Here is a 14,607-nt window from a genome sequence, read left to right on the forward strand (position 1 = left end):
AATGCAGAAGTAAAATATACATCCTGGGGAGTGGAGCACCGATGCGTGGTGGTGCTGCCTTATGTGTTTGGCATAGCAGAGGCATAGATCGAAGTGGGTTTATTTGCTCTATTCAGATTGCTTCTCTATCTTCCCCAGGGTTTATACCTCTAAGCTGCTGTGGTGTGTAGTTAGGGCTGTGGAGTTGCCTGGGGGTGGGACCAGGAACTTTCCTTGGGGAGCATTGGGTCATTGGTAACAAAATCACCACATAATTTAGTACAAATCAGGAAACCTCCCCCTAGCCTCTTATTATCCTGGTGGCCTCCCCAGGGCTGAGACAGCTGTTGGAATGCAGATTTTGTTAGACACTGGGCTAAGGTTGGTGGTGGGGAAGAGCTGTAAAGAATAGGGCCATTGATAAATGATGAATGAAATCAGGGACTGTAAACGAACAGTGACACTGAGCTGCCTTTTAAAGTTTTTGTTGGACATGACAAAACCAACCAAGTAAGCAAAGGAATAGGGAGGACCTCATTGACCTCATTGTAACTACTTTAGAGGCAATGAAAAGGCCTCTTTCTACTCTTTAGATAGCAACTTCAAGCTCTGCGTTAGATGCTGGAGACATAGAAACAAGTAAGAAATGGTCCCTACCCTCAAGGAGCTCATAGTCGAGGAGGGTAGACCTATATGTAACCACAGTTAAGCATTTGATTTTATCATGCAGGTGAGAACTTGGTGTGGTGAGGGGTCAGGGGAGGAGAATGATCAACCCTGCTCATGGGGTGAAGGAGGGGTTGCATAGGTTTGATGTTAAGAGAAATCTAGTAGATCTGGGATCCCTGGGTGGTGCAGCGGTTTGGCGCCTGCCTTTGGCCCAGGGCGCGATCCTGGAGACCCGGGATCGAATCCCACATCGGGCTCCCGGTGCATGGAGCCTGCTTCTCCCTCTGCCTATGTCTCTGCCTCTCTCTCTCTCTCTCTCTCTGTGACTATCATAAATAAATAAAAAAAAAAAATTAAAAAAAAAAAAAAAGAGAAATCTAGTAGATCTAAGAGGGGCCAAATCAGCCTATCACCTCTCACAATTGTTGTAGCAGGAATGAAAGAAGGTACTTGCATAGTAAGCCAGGATGAATTAACCTAAGCCTGAAAAACTGACCTGGATTGCAGGGTGGTTTGTGGGAGTGTTGAAAAAGAGGAAAAGAGAATGAAGACTTTGTACCTGACAGATATTTTACCATTTGCTTAATTAGTAGGAGTATCCACTATTGGTTATATAGTATTTCTCACATTCAAGCTAGAAGGTTTTTTGTTTGTTTGTTTTTACATTTATTTATTTGTTTGTTTGTTTGGTTTATTTATTTATTTATTTATTTATTTATTTATTTATTTATTTATTTAAGAGAGAGAGAATACAAGTGCACAAGAGTGGCAGGAAGGGGCAGAGGGAGAGGGAGAAGCAGACTCCCTGCTGAGCAAGGAGTCTGATGTGAGGTTCCATCCTAGGACCCCGGGACAATGACCTGAGCCAAAGGCAGATGCTTAACTGACTGAGCTGTACAGGCACCCCGCAAGGTAGACAGTCTTAGTGGGGTCTGTGAGAGTATGAAGGCTAGAATAGGTTTGAGAGAATTTTAGCCAATAAAGTTTGGACAAAAAGGTAAGGGTCAACAAAAAAATATGTGAGCTGAGGCCCTGAGGTATTGTCAGGGTTGGGCTACTCGGCCTCTGGGGAGAAGGAAGGGCTGGAGAATGACACGACACCTCCCCCAAACCCCCAGGAGTACTGGCAGTTTGGATCTGGATCTGTGAGACATCCCTGGGAAGACCTACCTTCCATAGACTGGGGAGGTTTAGACCCGTCAAACTGATAAACAACTGGCTGACTGACATTGAGAGACACGATGGAAGGATTAGGGAAGAGGCAGGCAGGCCTGGGTAATAAGAGAAAATGTGCTAGAGCAGAGGTGACTGGAGGGCGTTGAGATGGGGGATTAGCTCTCCCTCTGAACAGCAGCAACAGGTACACAGCCATAGAAAGAAAGTGAGTAGTTTGGAATGGGGTAGTGAAGAAGAGAAATCCAAAGGAGTGTTTAGGGTAGGTCCATAGGCTTCTCTTCTCCCTGCCTCCATCCTGTCTTGTTTTTCTTCTCTCTGATATTGATTACATTTCTTACTTTGTAGATTGATCTTGGTTGTTTGACATGAGGAAACTGATATTAGGAGATGTTTTCTTCATCTCTTTGTCTTGTTGGGGAAAAGGATCCTGCATCATTTTGATTAAGATGCTATTGGGATGATTATTTTTTATTCTCTTATCCTGGGTGTTCACAATACTTTAAAAAAAACCAAAACCCACAGCTATATATTTATGTGATGAGTTTTGAGCTCTAACTGTGACAATTAAGTTATAGCCTTAAAAGCCTGAAATAAGAGTGTTCCCAGATTGGCACTAGCCCCATAGGCTGGTAGGTCTGCAGCAGAAGGGCAAGCTGCCTGGGACAGGCAGAGAAGGGTTTGTGCACATGAAGTGCTGCCATGGACAAAGCCCTGTCAGTGCTGAGAGAGTTGGAAAGGAGGTAAGTGGACTCTGGAGGGAGAGACAAACATTAGCAAGGTACCTGACATGCAGATACCTTGGAATAGGCTGCTGTTTTGGTCCTGTCCCTGTATGTAGTGGGCAGTGGGCGATCTTGGCCGGTGGGCAGGAAAACATATCTGTTGTGTAGCAGTCCACTGCTATTCCAGTGCTGTGGTCATTGTCTAGTCCGAGAGAGGCCCTTCCAGCCAAGGATTAGTCTGGAGGCTAACTACTGGCTGAGTTTCTTATTTGGAGATGCTGATGTTGCTGAAAGGAAAGGAGTCCATGGTACAGAGGCTGGGAGCAAGGTTGGTGAGCCAGAAGGAGTGTGAAGATGTTGTTGGATGGAATAGAAGAAAGAGAAAGAGATGTTGTAAGCCAAAGTTCATAGGAATGGCAAGAGAAGGTGTTCCAGAGGGTTAAAGATGGATGCGGGGAACCTGATTAGGAGACATTATTTGGAAGAGTTGTTAGGTTGAACTAAAGTGGTGATGGTGGGGATGGGGAGAAGTTATGTATTGTAGCTTTTAGATGTGCTGGGAAAGAAGTGAGCTTGAGAACCATGCTGTTAAGTAGCTAGTGGCTCCTTTGGATACTGGTGATCCCCTGGGAGTCAGTGGTGCTAAGAGATTTGGCAAGGAGTAAAGGTGGAACCTATTGTTGTAAATGGGGTGTTCTGAAAATCGATATTAGTGAGAACTAATAAGGTGAGTTCCTTAGTGGTGTTGTAAGTAGGATCTTTTTGATGAACTAGCCATTGGCCTATGGGAGATAGGTAGTGATTGTTAGGTAGATAGGTTAATAACTGGAAAAAAAAGCTTGGAATCTTGCTCTCCAAAAGTGTGATAGAAACTGAGAGCCATGGCTTGAAACTGTGATGTTTGAAAATGGAATTCCAGGGAGTCTGTCTGCATTGTTCATGGGTTTTGTTGTTGTTGTTGTTTTTTCTTTCCCCAGTGCTAGCAACATTTGAATGAAATGCCAACTGAGGGACTGAAAGGGATTGGTAGTTAATTGGGAATGGAGGAGGTAGGCACTGAAGAATGGGATGTGAAACATGCCATTTTGATAAGGTCCACTTTGGCTAGAAAGATGAGTGACTAAAGAAACAAGGCTGGGGGTAGGTCTTAAAAGGAAGCTAATGGTGATGGTGTAGAATGTGGTGGTTGGTTGATGTGGGTGAAGAATCTCCAGCTTGGTGCCTCAGGATATTGCAGGAATTGCTATGATCCTGTTCCAGATCTGTGGCCACAGTTAGGTCTTTCTCAAGAAGGTCTTCATTGGAAAAGTATCCAATCCTGCTTTTTGATTCATTTGGACAGAAGGAAGGTTTTTCTCTGGAGAGGATAGGGTGAGTGCTCTGTGGGTAGCTGATGCCCTGATCTTGACAGTATTCTTTAAGGGAGCACACATTGTCATGAAAGAAGACCTCTTGCTGGCTTCCTAACAGAGAGTGCCACCTTGCTCAATAAAAGTCTGGGATATGACATGCCAGTTTTTCTCCCCAGGATTGTGGTGGCCAGGCTAATGAAATGTCTGATGGCAAGAGCCAGGAGTGGTTAGCAGATCTAAAGGGCTTGTCCCAGGTGCTTGAGAGTGGGCCAAGTAAGGGTTTGTTCTGAGAAAGCAACTAAAACCTGTGGCTTGGATTCTCACTTGGTCAGTGTATCTGTGAGAAAGAGGTAGTCTCATAGATGTTCCAGACTACACCTCTGTTATTTGAAGTGTGGTCTAAGAACCAGCAGCATTTTCATCCTCTAGGAGCCTATTAGAAGTGCAGAGTATCAGGCCCTGCTCCAGCACTAAATAGAATCTGTAATTTGATAAGATCAAATTTGAAGTAATTTGAAGTCTGAGAGACACTGCTCTGGTCTACATCAATAGTTCTTAAACTTTAGTAATCAGAATTGTGATCAGAATCACCTGGACAGCTGGTTAAAACACAGCTTACTGGCCCCTCAGGGTGTCTGATCCAGAGTCTGGGGTGGAGGCCACGAATTTGTATTTCTAATAAATTCCCAAGTGATGGGATGCTCCCTGTGAGGGAGCATGCTTTGAGAACCACTGACCTCCCTAGCTTTTTCTTTTCTTTTTTTTTTTTTTAAGATTTATTTATTTATGATAGACATAGAGAGAGAGAGGCAGAGACACAGGAGGAGGGAGAAGCAGGCCCATGCTGGGAGCCTGACGTGGGACTCCAGGATTGCGCCTCGGGCCAAAGGCAGACGCTAAACCGCTGAGCCACCCAGGGATCCCCTCCCTAGCTTTTTCGTCTGTAAAATAGGGCAGTGATCATGCCTGCCTCACAGAGATGTAAGATCAGATGAGCCAGTGTGTGAGAAAAGAGTTCAGTGCATTGTAGGTGGGATGTCAGTTTGTGTATTGGTTGCTCCATGGTCAGTGATTTTAAAAATCTACCATCCTACCAGCACAACTGTTTTCCTGTCCTGGCTTCTGGCCAGTTGCTTCGTACAAAGAACAGGGAATCTATGAGGCACCCCATGGAAATAAGTCTTCTGTGAAGAGACCAGCAGCCCCTTCAGGAGGAGGTGCTCCCACAGCCCAGATAGTTTCTCTGGTCTACTTCCCAGAACCTCTGTCTACCTTAGTGGGCCTGGGCCTGTTTTGATCACCTGTTACCCCAAGGTAGCAGATCTTTGTACAGTATTTGCACTGATTGGGAAATGGTCTTTGACTAACCAAACCCCTGATTCATCTTGTGATCCTGAGCATGTTCCATGACTTTTCCTCACCTTATTGGTTGATTAAATAAATAGTCATTGACTGCATGTGCCCAAGTCCCAGGATATGAACTCTGGACCTGCAGAATGAGGGAAACTGAGGTGGAGGCTGTCCTGATGAGAAGCAATATAGCATAATAATTTATAGAGCGTAGATTGCAGAACTGGAATCTGGATTTGAACCCAGTCTCCATCACCTACGAACAGTATGACTTGCCCTTAGGCAAATTACTAGTACTCTTTATGCTTCAGTTGCCCTATTGGCAAAAAAGGGGATTAATCATAGCACCAGTCTTAACAGGACTGTTGGGAGGATAAAATATAAGTGCTTAGAACAGTGCCTGACATGTAATAGCTATAGGAGTTAGCTCTTATTAGTAGAATTAGTACTAGTAGTGTTCTTATTCATGGCCTCATTGCAGGGTATTGGGATATAGCAGGTGGCTGGGAAGCACGCCCTGCTTCAGGAAACATAGAGAAAGCCTTTAGGTCCTCTATCAACATAGTGGGGAGAGCTGAGGCACCACCCAGAGATATTTTTTTCTCTCCACTGGAATGGTAAGTTGGACTTGGCACCCTTCCACTTCCACACCCTCCCTTAGTCCTGCCTCTGGGGGGCTTCTCCTACACACAACCCCAAGATTTACTTAAATTAATTTTATGACCAATATATATACAGGTAGCTACAAAGAAATCATTTGGTTGCTTGCTGCCCTGAAGGGTCAGCTTCACAGAGGCCACTAATATCTGCAGTTATTTACAATTGAGTACATAAGAATGCTTGAACTGAGGTGGATCCAGAGTCATGTGAAGGTAGACACATGTGTGCACACTCCTGGGTGAGGATGCAGTTTTGGAAACTTTTGGTCTCCTTCATTTATTGGTATTATCATTTTGTTTTTTAAATTCAGATTTCAGTAAAAGTAAATTATAAATCATCCTGCACACCGCTCCCTGCCCCCCAATAAAGAATAGCAGTGTCTATTTTCAGCTCCTTTTCTACATTTTAATTGCTTTGGGGTCTATAGGGATAGTGAAAAGGGACATGTAGGTGAAAAATCAGCCTTTTAAAGCTCCGATTTTTTACCCTTCCTTGTCCTGAAACTTCGAGCATCAGCTCTCATCTGTCAAAGTGTAAATCAGCAATTAAAACCCAAACAGCCAAATGCCAAAGATGACCCGAAGCACAAAGCAACTGACAAACAAGTCCGGACAAATCGACGGGTAATTTATAAGCTTTGCCCTAAAATCTAATTATTTGGCAATTCGAATTTGCAGCCAGCCAGGGCTCGGCAATAAATTTAACCCGCCATAAATTATTTAGGAGCAGGCTGTGGTGTAAATCAAAACCACGAGTGTTTGTTTAAGAAATAAGCTCCTTGTGCATAAAATGTCTTTTTTTTTTTTCCTCAAGGGAGAAACTGTTAAGCAAACTGTGCCCTATTCGTTGCCCAGTGCAGCCTTCACTTTCCCCTCTCAACTTCCCCTCTTCCCTGTGGCCAGGAGGCTCCTTGATCCCTTGAGGAAGGGCCGTCCTTTGCATGGGATTGGTAGCCAAAAACCAAGTATTTGCATAAAACTCATGTTTTTGCCATGTACTGCCTTTTCTACCTTGTGTGATGTCACTTTTGGATCTATCAAGTCTGTGTAGGGGTGTACACGTTTTGGAATTTTTTTCAGAGGGATGGAGGGAAGGGATAGATTAGTTGTTACCATCTCTAAATTGTAGGAATGCCAGTTCCTAGCTTGAGAGGAGGAAGCTGTGAAAAATGATTTGCCGATTCCTTATTTCAGACAGGACCATAGAACCATCAGCTCAGGCAAAGGAGAATCTGTTCTTTGGAGAAAAGGTCTGTAAGAACACGACACTATTAAGCCTTCTGTCCCATTGTCAAGAAATTCCAGCAGTCTAACCTAAGTCCCTTCTGCTTAAAATCCTTTTGTTGTTGTTCTATCTTCAAATATAATCTTATCACTGAAGACACTTTAGTTGAAGGGAGTTTGAATACCCTGAAAGCAACCTACACGTTTATTTCTTGTAATCTACTGATTGTAGGTGTGAAATTTCACTTGCGATGCTATTACACTTTTGTCCTCAGTTAATCAAGACAATCTCTAGTATTCCTTATTGAGCAACTAGAAAGCAACTGTGTCTAAAACCTTTGCTCCAGCTTTTACCTCTGCTCTCTTAAAAACGTAAAAGAATGTTTATGTGGTGCGTCCTTTTTATCTGCTACCTTCACCTTAAAAAACAAATTAAGGCTTGCTGCTGGCACTTTATTGAGGGAGACAACAGACGCAGTAGGTTTGGAACCCTGTATACTTTGAGAGATCCAAGTTCTGAGGCTTTTGTCTTCAGTTGTCAAGTTGTGGCTAGTTCCCATCCACCACCAGTAGACCAGCTTTTTCTGACTATTGTGCTCTGTCCTTGAACAACCTACTAGTATAGGTAGCTGTGGACAGTGTAGGGTGACCAACTGTCCCAGTTTTACCTCTGAAATTTCTGTGTTCCAGAAAACCTTGGTCTGGACAGACAGAAAACTGGGATGTTTGTGGTTTGTAGCAGTTGTGGAGGGAGGATGAGAAGCCACTTAAAGATGAGAGACAAAAGTGCTTTAGGGTGTTTTGTGTCTGGGTTTGAATCCTGGCTCCACCACCATCTATATACCCTGTTTTTCACCTTCAGTAGATCACTTTGCCTCCCTGGTCTTGTGGATAGCTCTGCAAAAGCAGAGATGTTTCTGTTAGAGCCATGTACTTGGCTTCCATCTTTCCATTTATTGGCCCCTTCAGATGTTACTCACTAGACAGGGAGAGAACAAGGACAGCTGGGTGCTGAAGATGCAAACCGAAGGCTCCTGGTTCTCACCCTCCCTGAGCTCAGAGCATAGCGCCATCTGTGTCACCACAGTTGCAGTGGAGCCTCTGCAGCAGTGGGCTTCCAAGACTTTCTGCTTGGGTAGGCCACATTCAGGGCTCCTGTAACTGAGAGCAGCCTCTCTTGCTAGGAGACAGCAGACCGAGCTTCCTAAGGACACCCTTTCAGGCTGGAAGAATCAGCTCTTGACCCGTCAGATTTTGAAAACTGCGAATTTTGTTCTCTTTAAATCTCATTTCCACATTTGGAGTCCCAGCTCTGCCCCTCAAGCAAGTTACCACTTCTTCTTGGGCCTTAGTTTATCTGTAAAATAAGGATCCTAGCGATTCCCACCTCCTGAGTTGTTGGTTGTTAGGAAGCTTCAATGAGGTCATTCCTGTTAAGCATTTAGCAGTCTGCCAGCCATGTGGTAAAGAACAAATGAAGGAATGAAATGATTCCATTTTCCATGTGTCCCTGAGGGTGTCGGGCCAGCTCTTCTTTACCTTTTGCCCAGACTCCAAGCACCTTAGACAGAGGAGCCATATCTCATTGTATTTGTCTATGTGTCTATACCCAGCCCCTGCCAGGTAGATATTAGGCGCTTAATAGCATTGGTTTATGAGCTGCTGCTGCTGCTGATATGACCTATCTTCCACGATTAATAAGGGTAAGATAAGAAAATGTATTTGCAAGCACACTGTAAGTTGAAAGTCCTAACATTCAGTATGTCCCCCCACTAAGATATTTATCATAGTGCATCATTATTTGTTCAGTATCTTCTCTGCTCACTAGTCTGTGCACTTCTCCAAAGCAGAGGCTACATCTTCTCTCTAAATCCCACTCCAACGCTGGTACAGTGCCCTGCACCCAGTAGACGCTACTCAGGCAGTTTAATTGAATGCAAATGACGTACGGATGTAAGGAATTGTGAAACTGCTCTTAGGGGAGCAAGAGAGAGCTGGTGAACATACAGTGGTTCTTCTTTCCTTCCTGGTGCTACCTCCACAGAGGTAGACACTCAACTACTAAAAACTTCTTCCCAGGGGAATTAGGAGATAGAGAGGGAAAAAGAGGAGGGGCAGGAATAACAGTTTCATTATCGGAGTAATCCTCTAGAAGATAGCAGGGAGGCACAGCTTCCCAAGCTCCTGGTTGGAATTAATGTGATCGCCCTGTAACTTTGTTGTTACCATTCTGATCCTCATGAACTGAAAACTGCTTAAGTGTTTGGCCTCCTGCAGTTGCACTGGCTGCAGAGTCCTGCCAACTTGGTAGAGATTAGGGTTCCTTTCCCATGAGGGAGAGGGCTGTTGAGGCCAGTATTTTGAGGTTCTGGGCTTGGTTGGGTAATATGGGAAGATAAGAAGTACCTAAGTGAGATCCTTTCTGCTCTGACTCCCCAGGGGGGTCTTCTGTCAGAAGCTCCTCTTTGGCACCTCATTGGCTTAAATGAGTCTGTCAGTGTGCAGGGCCATTGTTACAACAGCTGCTGATGGTGCTGAGAAAGGGCCCATGCAGAGTCATGTTCTAAGATTGGCTCTTGAAAGTCCCTCTTCTTGGTCTTGAGGAGGTGTGGCTGATGGACTAGTGACTCTGGAGAGGTATGTTTATCATAGGTCCAGTCCGTTGTGTCCTTGACGCCCATGCCTTTCAGGGATCTCCCCTTCTTTGTGCTTAGAGCTGAGACTGCCTTATTCTTCCTCTCTGGGAGGGTACAACTGAGGGTGAGCACAGATTAGCTCCATTTCACTAGGGGTGAGGAAGCCAGCAGCAAGAGAGCTTGAAGAGCAAGCTGCAGTGGGGAAACCCAAAGGCCAGGTTTTCAGAGAATCTACTGGGGATGCCAACTTGGTGCTGGTCAGAGCAGGAGCTGAAGCGCTTACTATTTTATAATAAATACTAATGAAATTCTAGGTCTATAATAACATTTAGATATCTAAAACAAACCATGTGCTTGTAAAAAAGTGGAAAGAGATCAACTTTAAGCCATAAATTCTTGGTAATAGAGGGTTTTTTTTCTATTTATGTTTGATAGATATTTTTGTTTCCAGAGGAATGTCAACTCCTAATTTCATAATGTATCATGGGCTTAAGAAAATTGAATTTAATAAAAGCCAGAGATGAATGGCATCCTTAAAGGTCCCAACACTTGTCTTTATTAGCAGGACAAACTGCAGGTCTCCAAACACTGCTTCTCTCCAAATGAAAGTTTAAATGAAAAGTACAGTTGTGTCACAGGTTAAATTTCATTGTGGGCCCAGCTAACATTGTTAGTGAGAACTGGCTGTATTTGTTCTTTAGACACCAGGGCAGCCAAACTCACCAGCCAGTGGAGCTCCTATTGGGGAAGTGCTGCTTTTACATAGTGGGAGAAGCAAGATATATCATAAATTTGGGTGTCAGATGATTCCCACTTCAGAGTTAGTGTTTGGAAATCTTGGATATCTGGTTTTTCAGGGGGCCCGATATCTATCTATCTATCTATCTATCTATCTATCTATCTATCTATCTATCTATCGTGTGTGTGTGTGCACGTGTGCATGCATGCATATGTGCCTCCATTTTATTTTTCAGCACAAAATTGTCCATCAGGTCTGCTAAGGAGTGCTTTGTGAGGAGTGAGAGGGGCCCAGGGAATTGGGGGATAAGCCCCCCCTTCAAGTTGCAAGGAAACGTATCACCTACTCTAATCAAAGCTGGGGCCTCCTTGCCATGCCCCCTCTGGCTCAGCCTTGTTACCCTTCCTATCTCTGGGGGCTCCTGTCAGCTTCCCCATTTTGGGGAAACCATGCAACCAGAACCTTTGGATTTTTCTGCCTTGATTTGGTCTTCCATCTTGCTTTAATGTGTTGGATAAAAACAGATGCTTTAAAAACAAGCCCGATAGTCATTCATAGGTGTGTTTGAGGGAGGGGCTACCTGGCTGCCCTGGGATGTCAAGGACATTGGCTGTTTCTCCTGTCTTCTCACTCGTCCACATCCTGCACGTGGTCAGGTGTCAACAGCTTCTGTGCTGTTTCTCCAGGCTGTCCCTGGAGAGAACCAGTTTGCCTTGATTTTAGTGGTACTAGAAAGGTCCCTTCCAGACCTGGGGACCTGGGGTAGGGATGCTACTGGAGCTGACTGCTGGGGCCACAGAGTGGGCAAAGCCCCCCTTCTCTCTCTGCAGTGGAAGCCTTTTCCACATGCTAATTTTACTCGGAGGATTTTGCTTTTATTTATTTTTTTTATTATTTCCTATTTGTCTCTTCCAGATGTTTTCAGGGCAGTTTTTTTGTGTTGTAAACTAATTCCATTCATGTTTTAAAAATTTATGAAAGCGCTAATAAAAATGTCAAAGTGGTAAAAATGTTAGCTTTTCCTCTGCTTTGATTAAATTTTGCAAACTGTTTTTGAATATTAAAAAGCAATAATTTTTTTTATTCTCTCTCCTCGCTTTCCCTTTTCTCTCTGGTGCGTGTGTGCTCTCCTGCCCTCTCCCTCTCCCCCCTCTGGTGCATTCCTCCCTTCCCAGGAGCGATGTAGGAGGCATACTGCACAGCCAGCGTTCTGCAAGCCTGTTTGCACACCAGGACCTTGGTGCTGTGCATCTCTATTAAATAACGGAGACAAATTAATCTTAGAGACACCAAACAAATTGTCACTCCTCCTCCTTCTCTTCCATTACGTTCCAGTGGACTGGGAAGGGCTGGCTAAGTGATTGGGGGGAGCAGCCTGGGGGAGGGTGTACTGCCTGAAAGAAAGGTGGGAGGCACTAGCTCCTATTACTCTTACTCATTTTGCTTCTTCTCTTTAGTATCCCCTTTGGCTTTATTTATTATTTATCCTTTTTTTTTTTTTTTTTTTGAAAATGAATGAAGAAACTCATCGGTTCTGCTTAAACTTTCAATGCAGAAGGCTCTGATTGGTCTTATGGCTGGTTGTCTAGGTGACTGGAGATCCAGGCCATTCAGGGCAGAAGGCTGAGCAAGGGGAAGGGGCGGGGCTACTTTTATGGGCTCCAGTGAAGGCTTCTGGCAGAGAACCAGTTGGGGTAACTGGGGCAGCTTGTACTACTGTCTTCTTTCTCCTTTCCAGAGATGGTGGGGATCTAGTCCTGTCACCTGTGAGGGTAGTAACAGCGGGAAGGTTAGGGTTAGAGCTAAGCTGGCACCATCTTACTCAGTCTTGGGTCTGGCTTGGCAGGAGCTAATGAGTCCAAAACACTGTGTCATTCTTGACTCTGAGTTACTTGAAATGGTTGGCTAGAAAAAATCGTATTCTTTTTCTTTGTCTTTGCCATTCCAGGAAATCATCGAGTTCCCCATCCTGAAGCTAAATGGCCGGACCATGGAGATTGAGTCTACCTTTCACATGTATGTCCAGCCCGTAGTCCATCCACAGCTTACTCCCTTCTGTACAGAGGTAAGGGCCCTGGAGCTGGGCAGCACGGGCTGCTGGAAAAGGAGCCTTTGGGTCACTGGTGCACCATACATGCCACTTTGGGACAGCTTTAGTCCTCCTAGTGGTTACAGCAGGTGTGCACTGGACCCAGCAGTTGGCCTTTTACAAAGTCTGTCACTCCTCTTGCACCACTGTGGTCACTGGGGACCCAAGGAGAAATAGCACAATCGGTCCCAGCTTTCCCAGTGTTTTCCCTTCCTTATAGTCCCTCCCCCTCCTGGTGACCAGGCACTTGGAGTGGTGCACCACTGCAGGGTGGTGGTTCTGGGAGTCAGCTTCTTTTCAGTTCCATTTCCCTTGGGGCCTCCTGATGAGAGGTGAAGATTGCAGCTTCTTGGAAGGACAGGTTATGTTCGGGCTCTCAGCTTCTGGTGAGGTTTTCCTGTCCTTGAGCAAAGTGGCCCTGCGTGAAGCATTGATTGAGTTTGTAGGAAGCACAGCTCCATCGTTGAAGAAAGAGAGGGCAGGCCAAGTGGGGTATGAGGCTGAAACGTCCTTATCCTTATCCTGTGCAGGTGTTGTACTTGGCCAGCCAGCAGGTTAGTATTGGCCCCATTTTGCGGATTGTGAAATTGAGCTGAGATCTTGATGCTTGCTAGGGGGCTCAGAAGAGCTAATGGAAGCAAGGAGGTGCCCCTGAAGAGGTCTTACTCTTGAGACCCTCTGTAACTGCCTTCCCCCATGACCTATCATGCTAGGTACTCTGGTAGCCACAGGCTGTGGTGGAATCATAGACCAAGTATGTGTGGTAGTAGAAGTCATGGGAAAACGTGAGTGTTTCTGGAATGTTTTTAAGAATTTGGGGCTAGAGTACATTTGAGACTTCGTGCTGTCATTTAGAGATCTTTCTGCATATGAGTGAAACATGAGGGAGAAGTTCTTGAATGATCCCAAAAAGATTGTCTTGGCGTGGGGAATGCCTGCCTGCCTGCCTGCCACTGGTGGGAGGGCCCCGTGGGCTCTGAGGCTGCCTTAAGCTCAGATACAAAGTTTCAGGGGTCACTCCTGAGCTTGATGCCAGTGTTTGCCACCCAACCCACACAAGCCTTTAGGTGCAGGAATCCATCTGCCAAGGTGTGTAGTCTCTCACCCCCTTCATTGTTCCCACTAATGTTGAGATTCCTGCTCCCTCTGGGATCTACCCTTTTCCCCCCCTTGCCCCTGGACATCACCTGTACCACCAGGGGGCGCTGATCTGCTCTTTTTGCCCCTTGTGGGAAAAAAAATCACCACTTTAAAGGTGAAAATCGCCTTGTGGAAAGGGAAGACTTTCCTAACTTAAGCCAGCCAGTTACCTGAGCTTCCACTGGACTGAAAATGGAGTATCCTCTTGTGCTTCTCTTCCTCTTTGTGAGCGGATTCCCCTCCTGGGGGCTCCAGCTGCAGCTAAGCTGCGTTTGGGAAAGGTTGCTAGTAGCTATTTAGGGATGGAACTCAGCCCCGGGCAGGGGTGATGCTTGAGAGTATTGGGGAAAAGGGATCTTTTTGAGGTCAGGGCTGCTGTTGCTGCTGCTCTGGGAGAGGGGAGGAGAGATTGTGAGACTGTGATGAGAGCTATATTTCTTTTTTCTGGAAAGTTTCACTCCAGGAACACATACATAATTTGGAGGGCAGGCGGCATGGTGGGGTTGGGACTGTTGTCCTGAAGCCTTATCTGAAAGTGAAGATGTAACTGTGGCACCTAGGGTGCTGTTTCACCTCAGGCTTCCAGAGCCCCCAACTCTCCCTGCCTTTTTGTCCAGCCTCACATCTCCCTGCTTCATGCCCCGTCACTTCCCTCACCTAAGGTTGCCCCCTCCCAGTCTGCCTTTGCACATGATACTCTTGCCTAGATGCTACTCCCACTCTCCTCCCCCACCCCTGCTTGTCCTCTAGGACTTGCTCAGGGTCACCTTCTCGGAGGAGCTTTCCCTGAGCCCCTGGCTGGTCCCACCACCCAAAGCACTGATCAAATGCATTATACTGTATTTATTTACATGTCTCCTCACTAGACTGTG

General features: G+C 45.5%; 1 protein-coding gene across 12 annotated transcripts in view; it reads left to right on the forward strand.

The window, feature by feature from the left end:
* Positions 1–14,607, forward strand: part of ERI3 (ERI1 exoribonuclease family member 3) — a 128,073-nt gene that overhangs the window by 21,199 nt on the left and 92,267 nt on the right. For all 12 annotated transcript variants that reach the window (XR_005370300.1, XR_005370299.1, XM_038558312.1 and 9 more), the window contains one exon: positions 12,455–12,571. Coding sequence is in view for 9 of the 12 variants with exons in the window: in XM_038558312.1 (XP_038414240.1) it covers positions 12,455–12,571 (117 nt within the window). In the remaining 3 variants the exon portion in view is untranslated. Of the gene's footprint in view, positions 1–12,454; positions 12,572–14,607 lie in introns of those variants that run through there.

The sequence above is a fragment of the Canis lupus genome, chromosome 15 (assembly GCF_011100685.1).
Source record: "Canis lupus familiaris isolate Mischka breed German Shepherd chromosome 15, alternate assembly UU_Cfam_GSD_1.0, whole genome shotgun sequence".
NCBI classification, from domain to species: domain Eukaryota; kingdom Metazoa; phylum Chordata; class Mammalia; order Carnivora; family Canidae; genus Canis; species Canis lupus.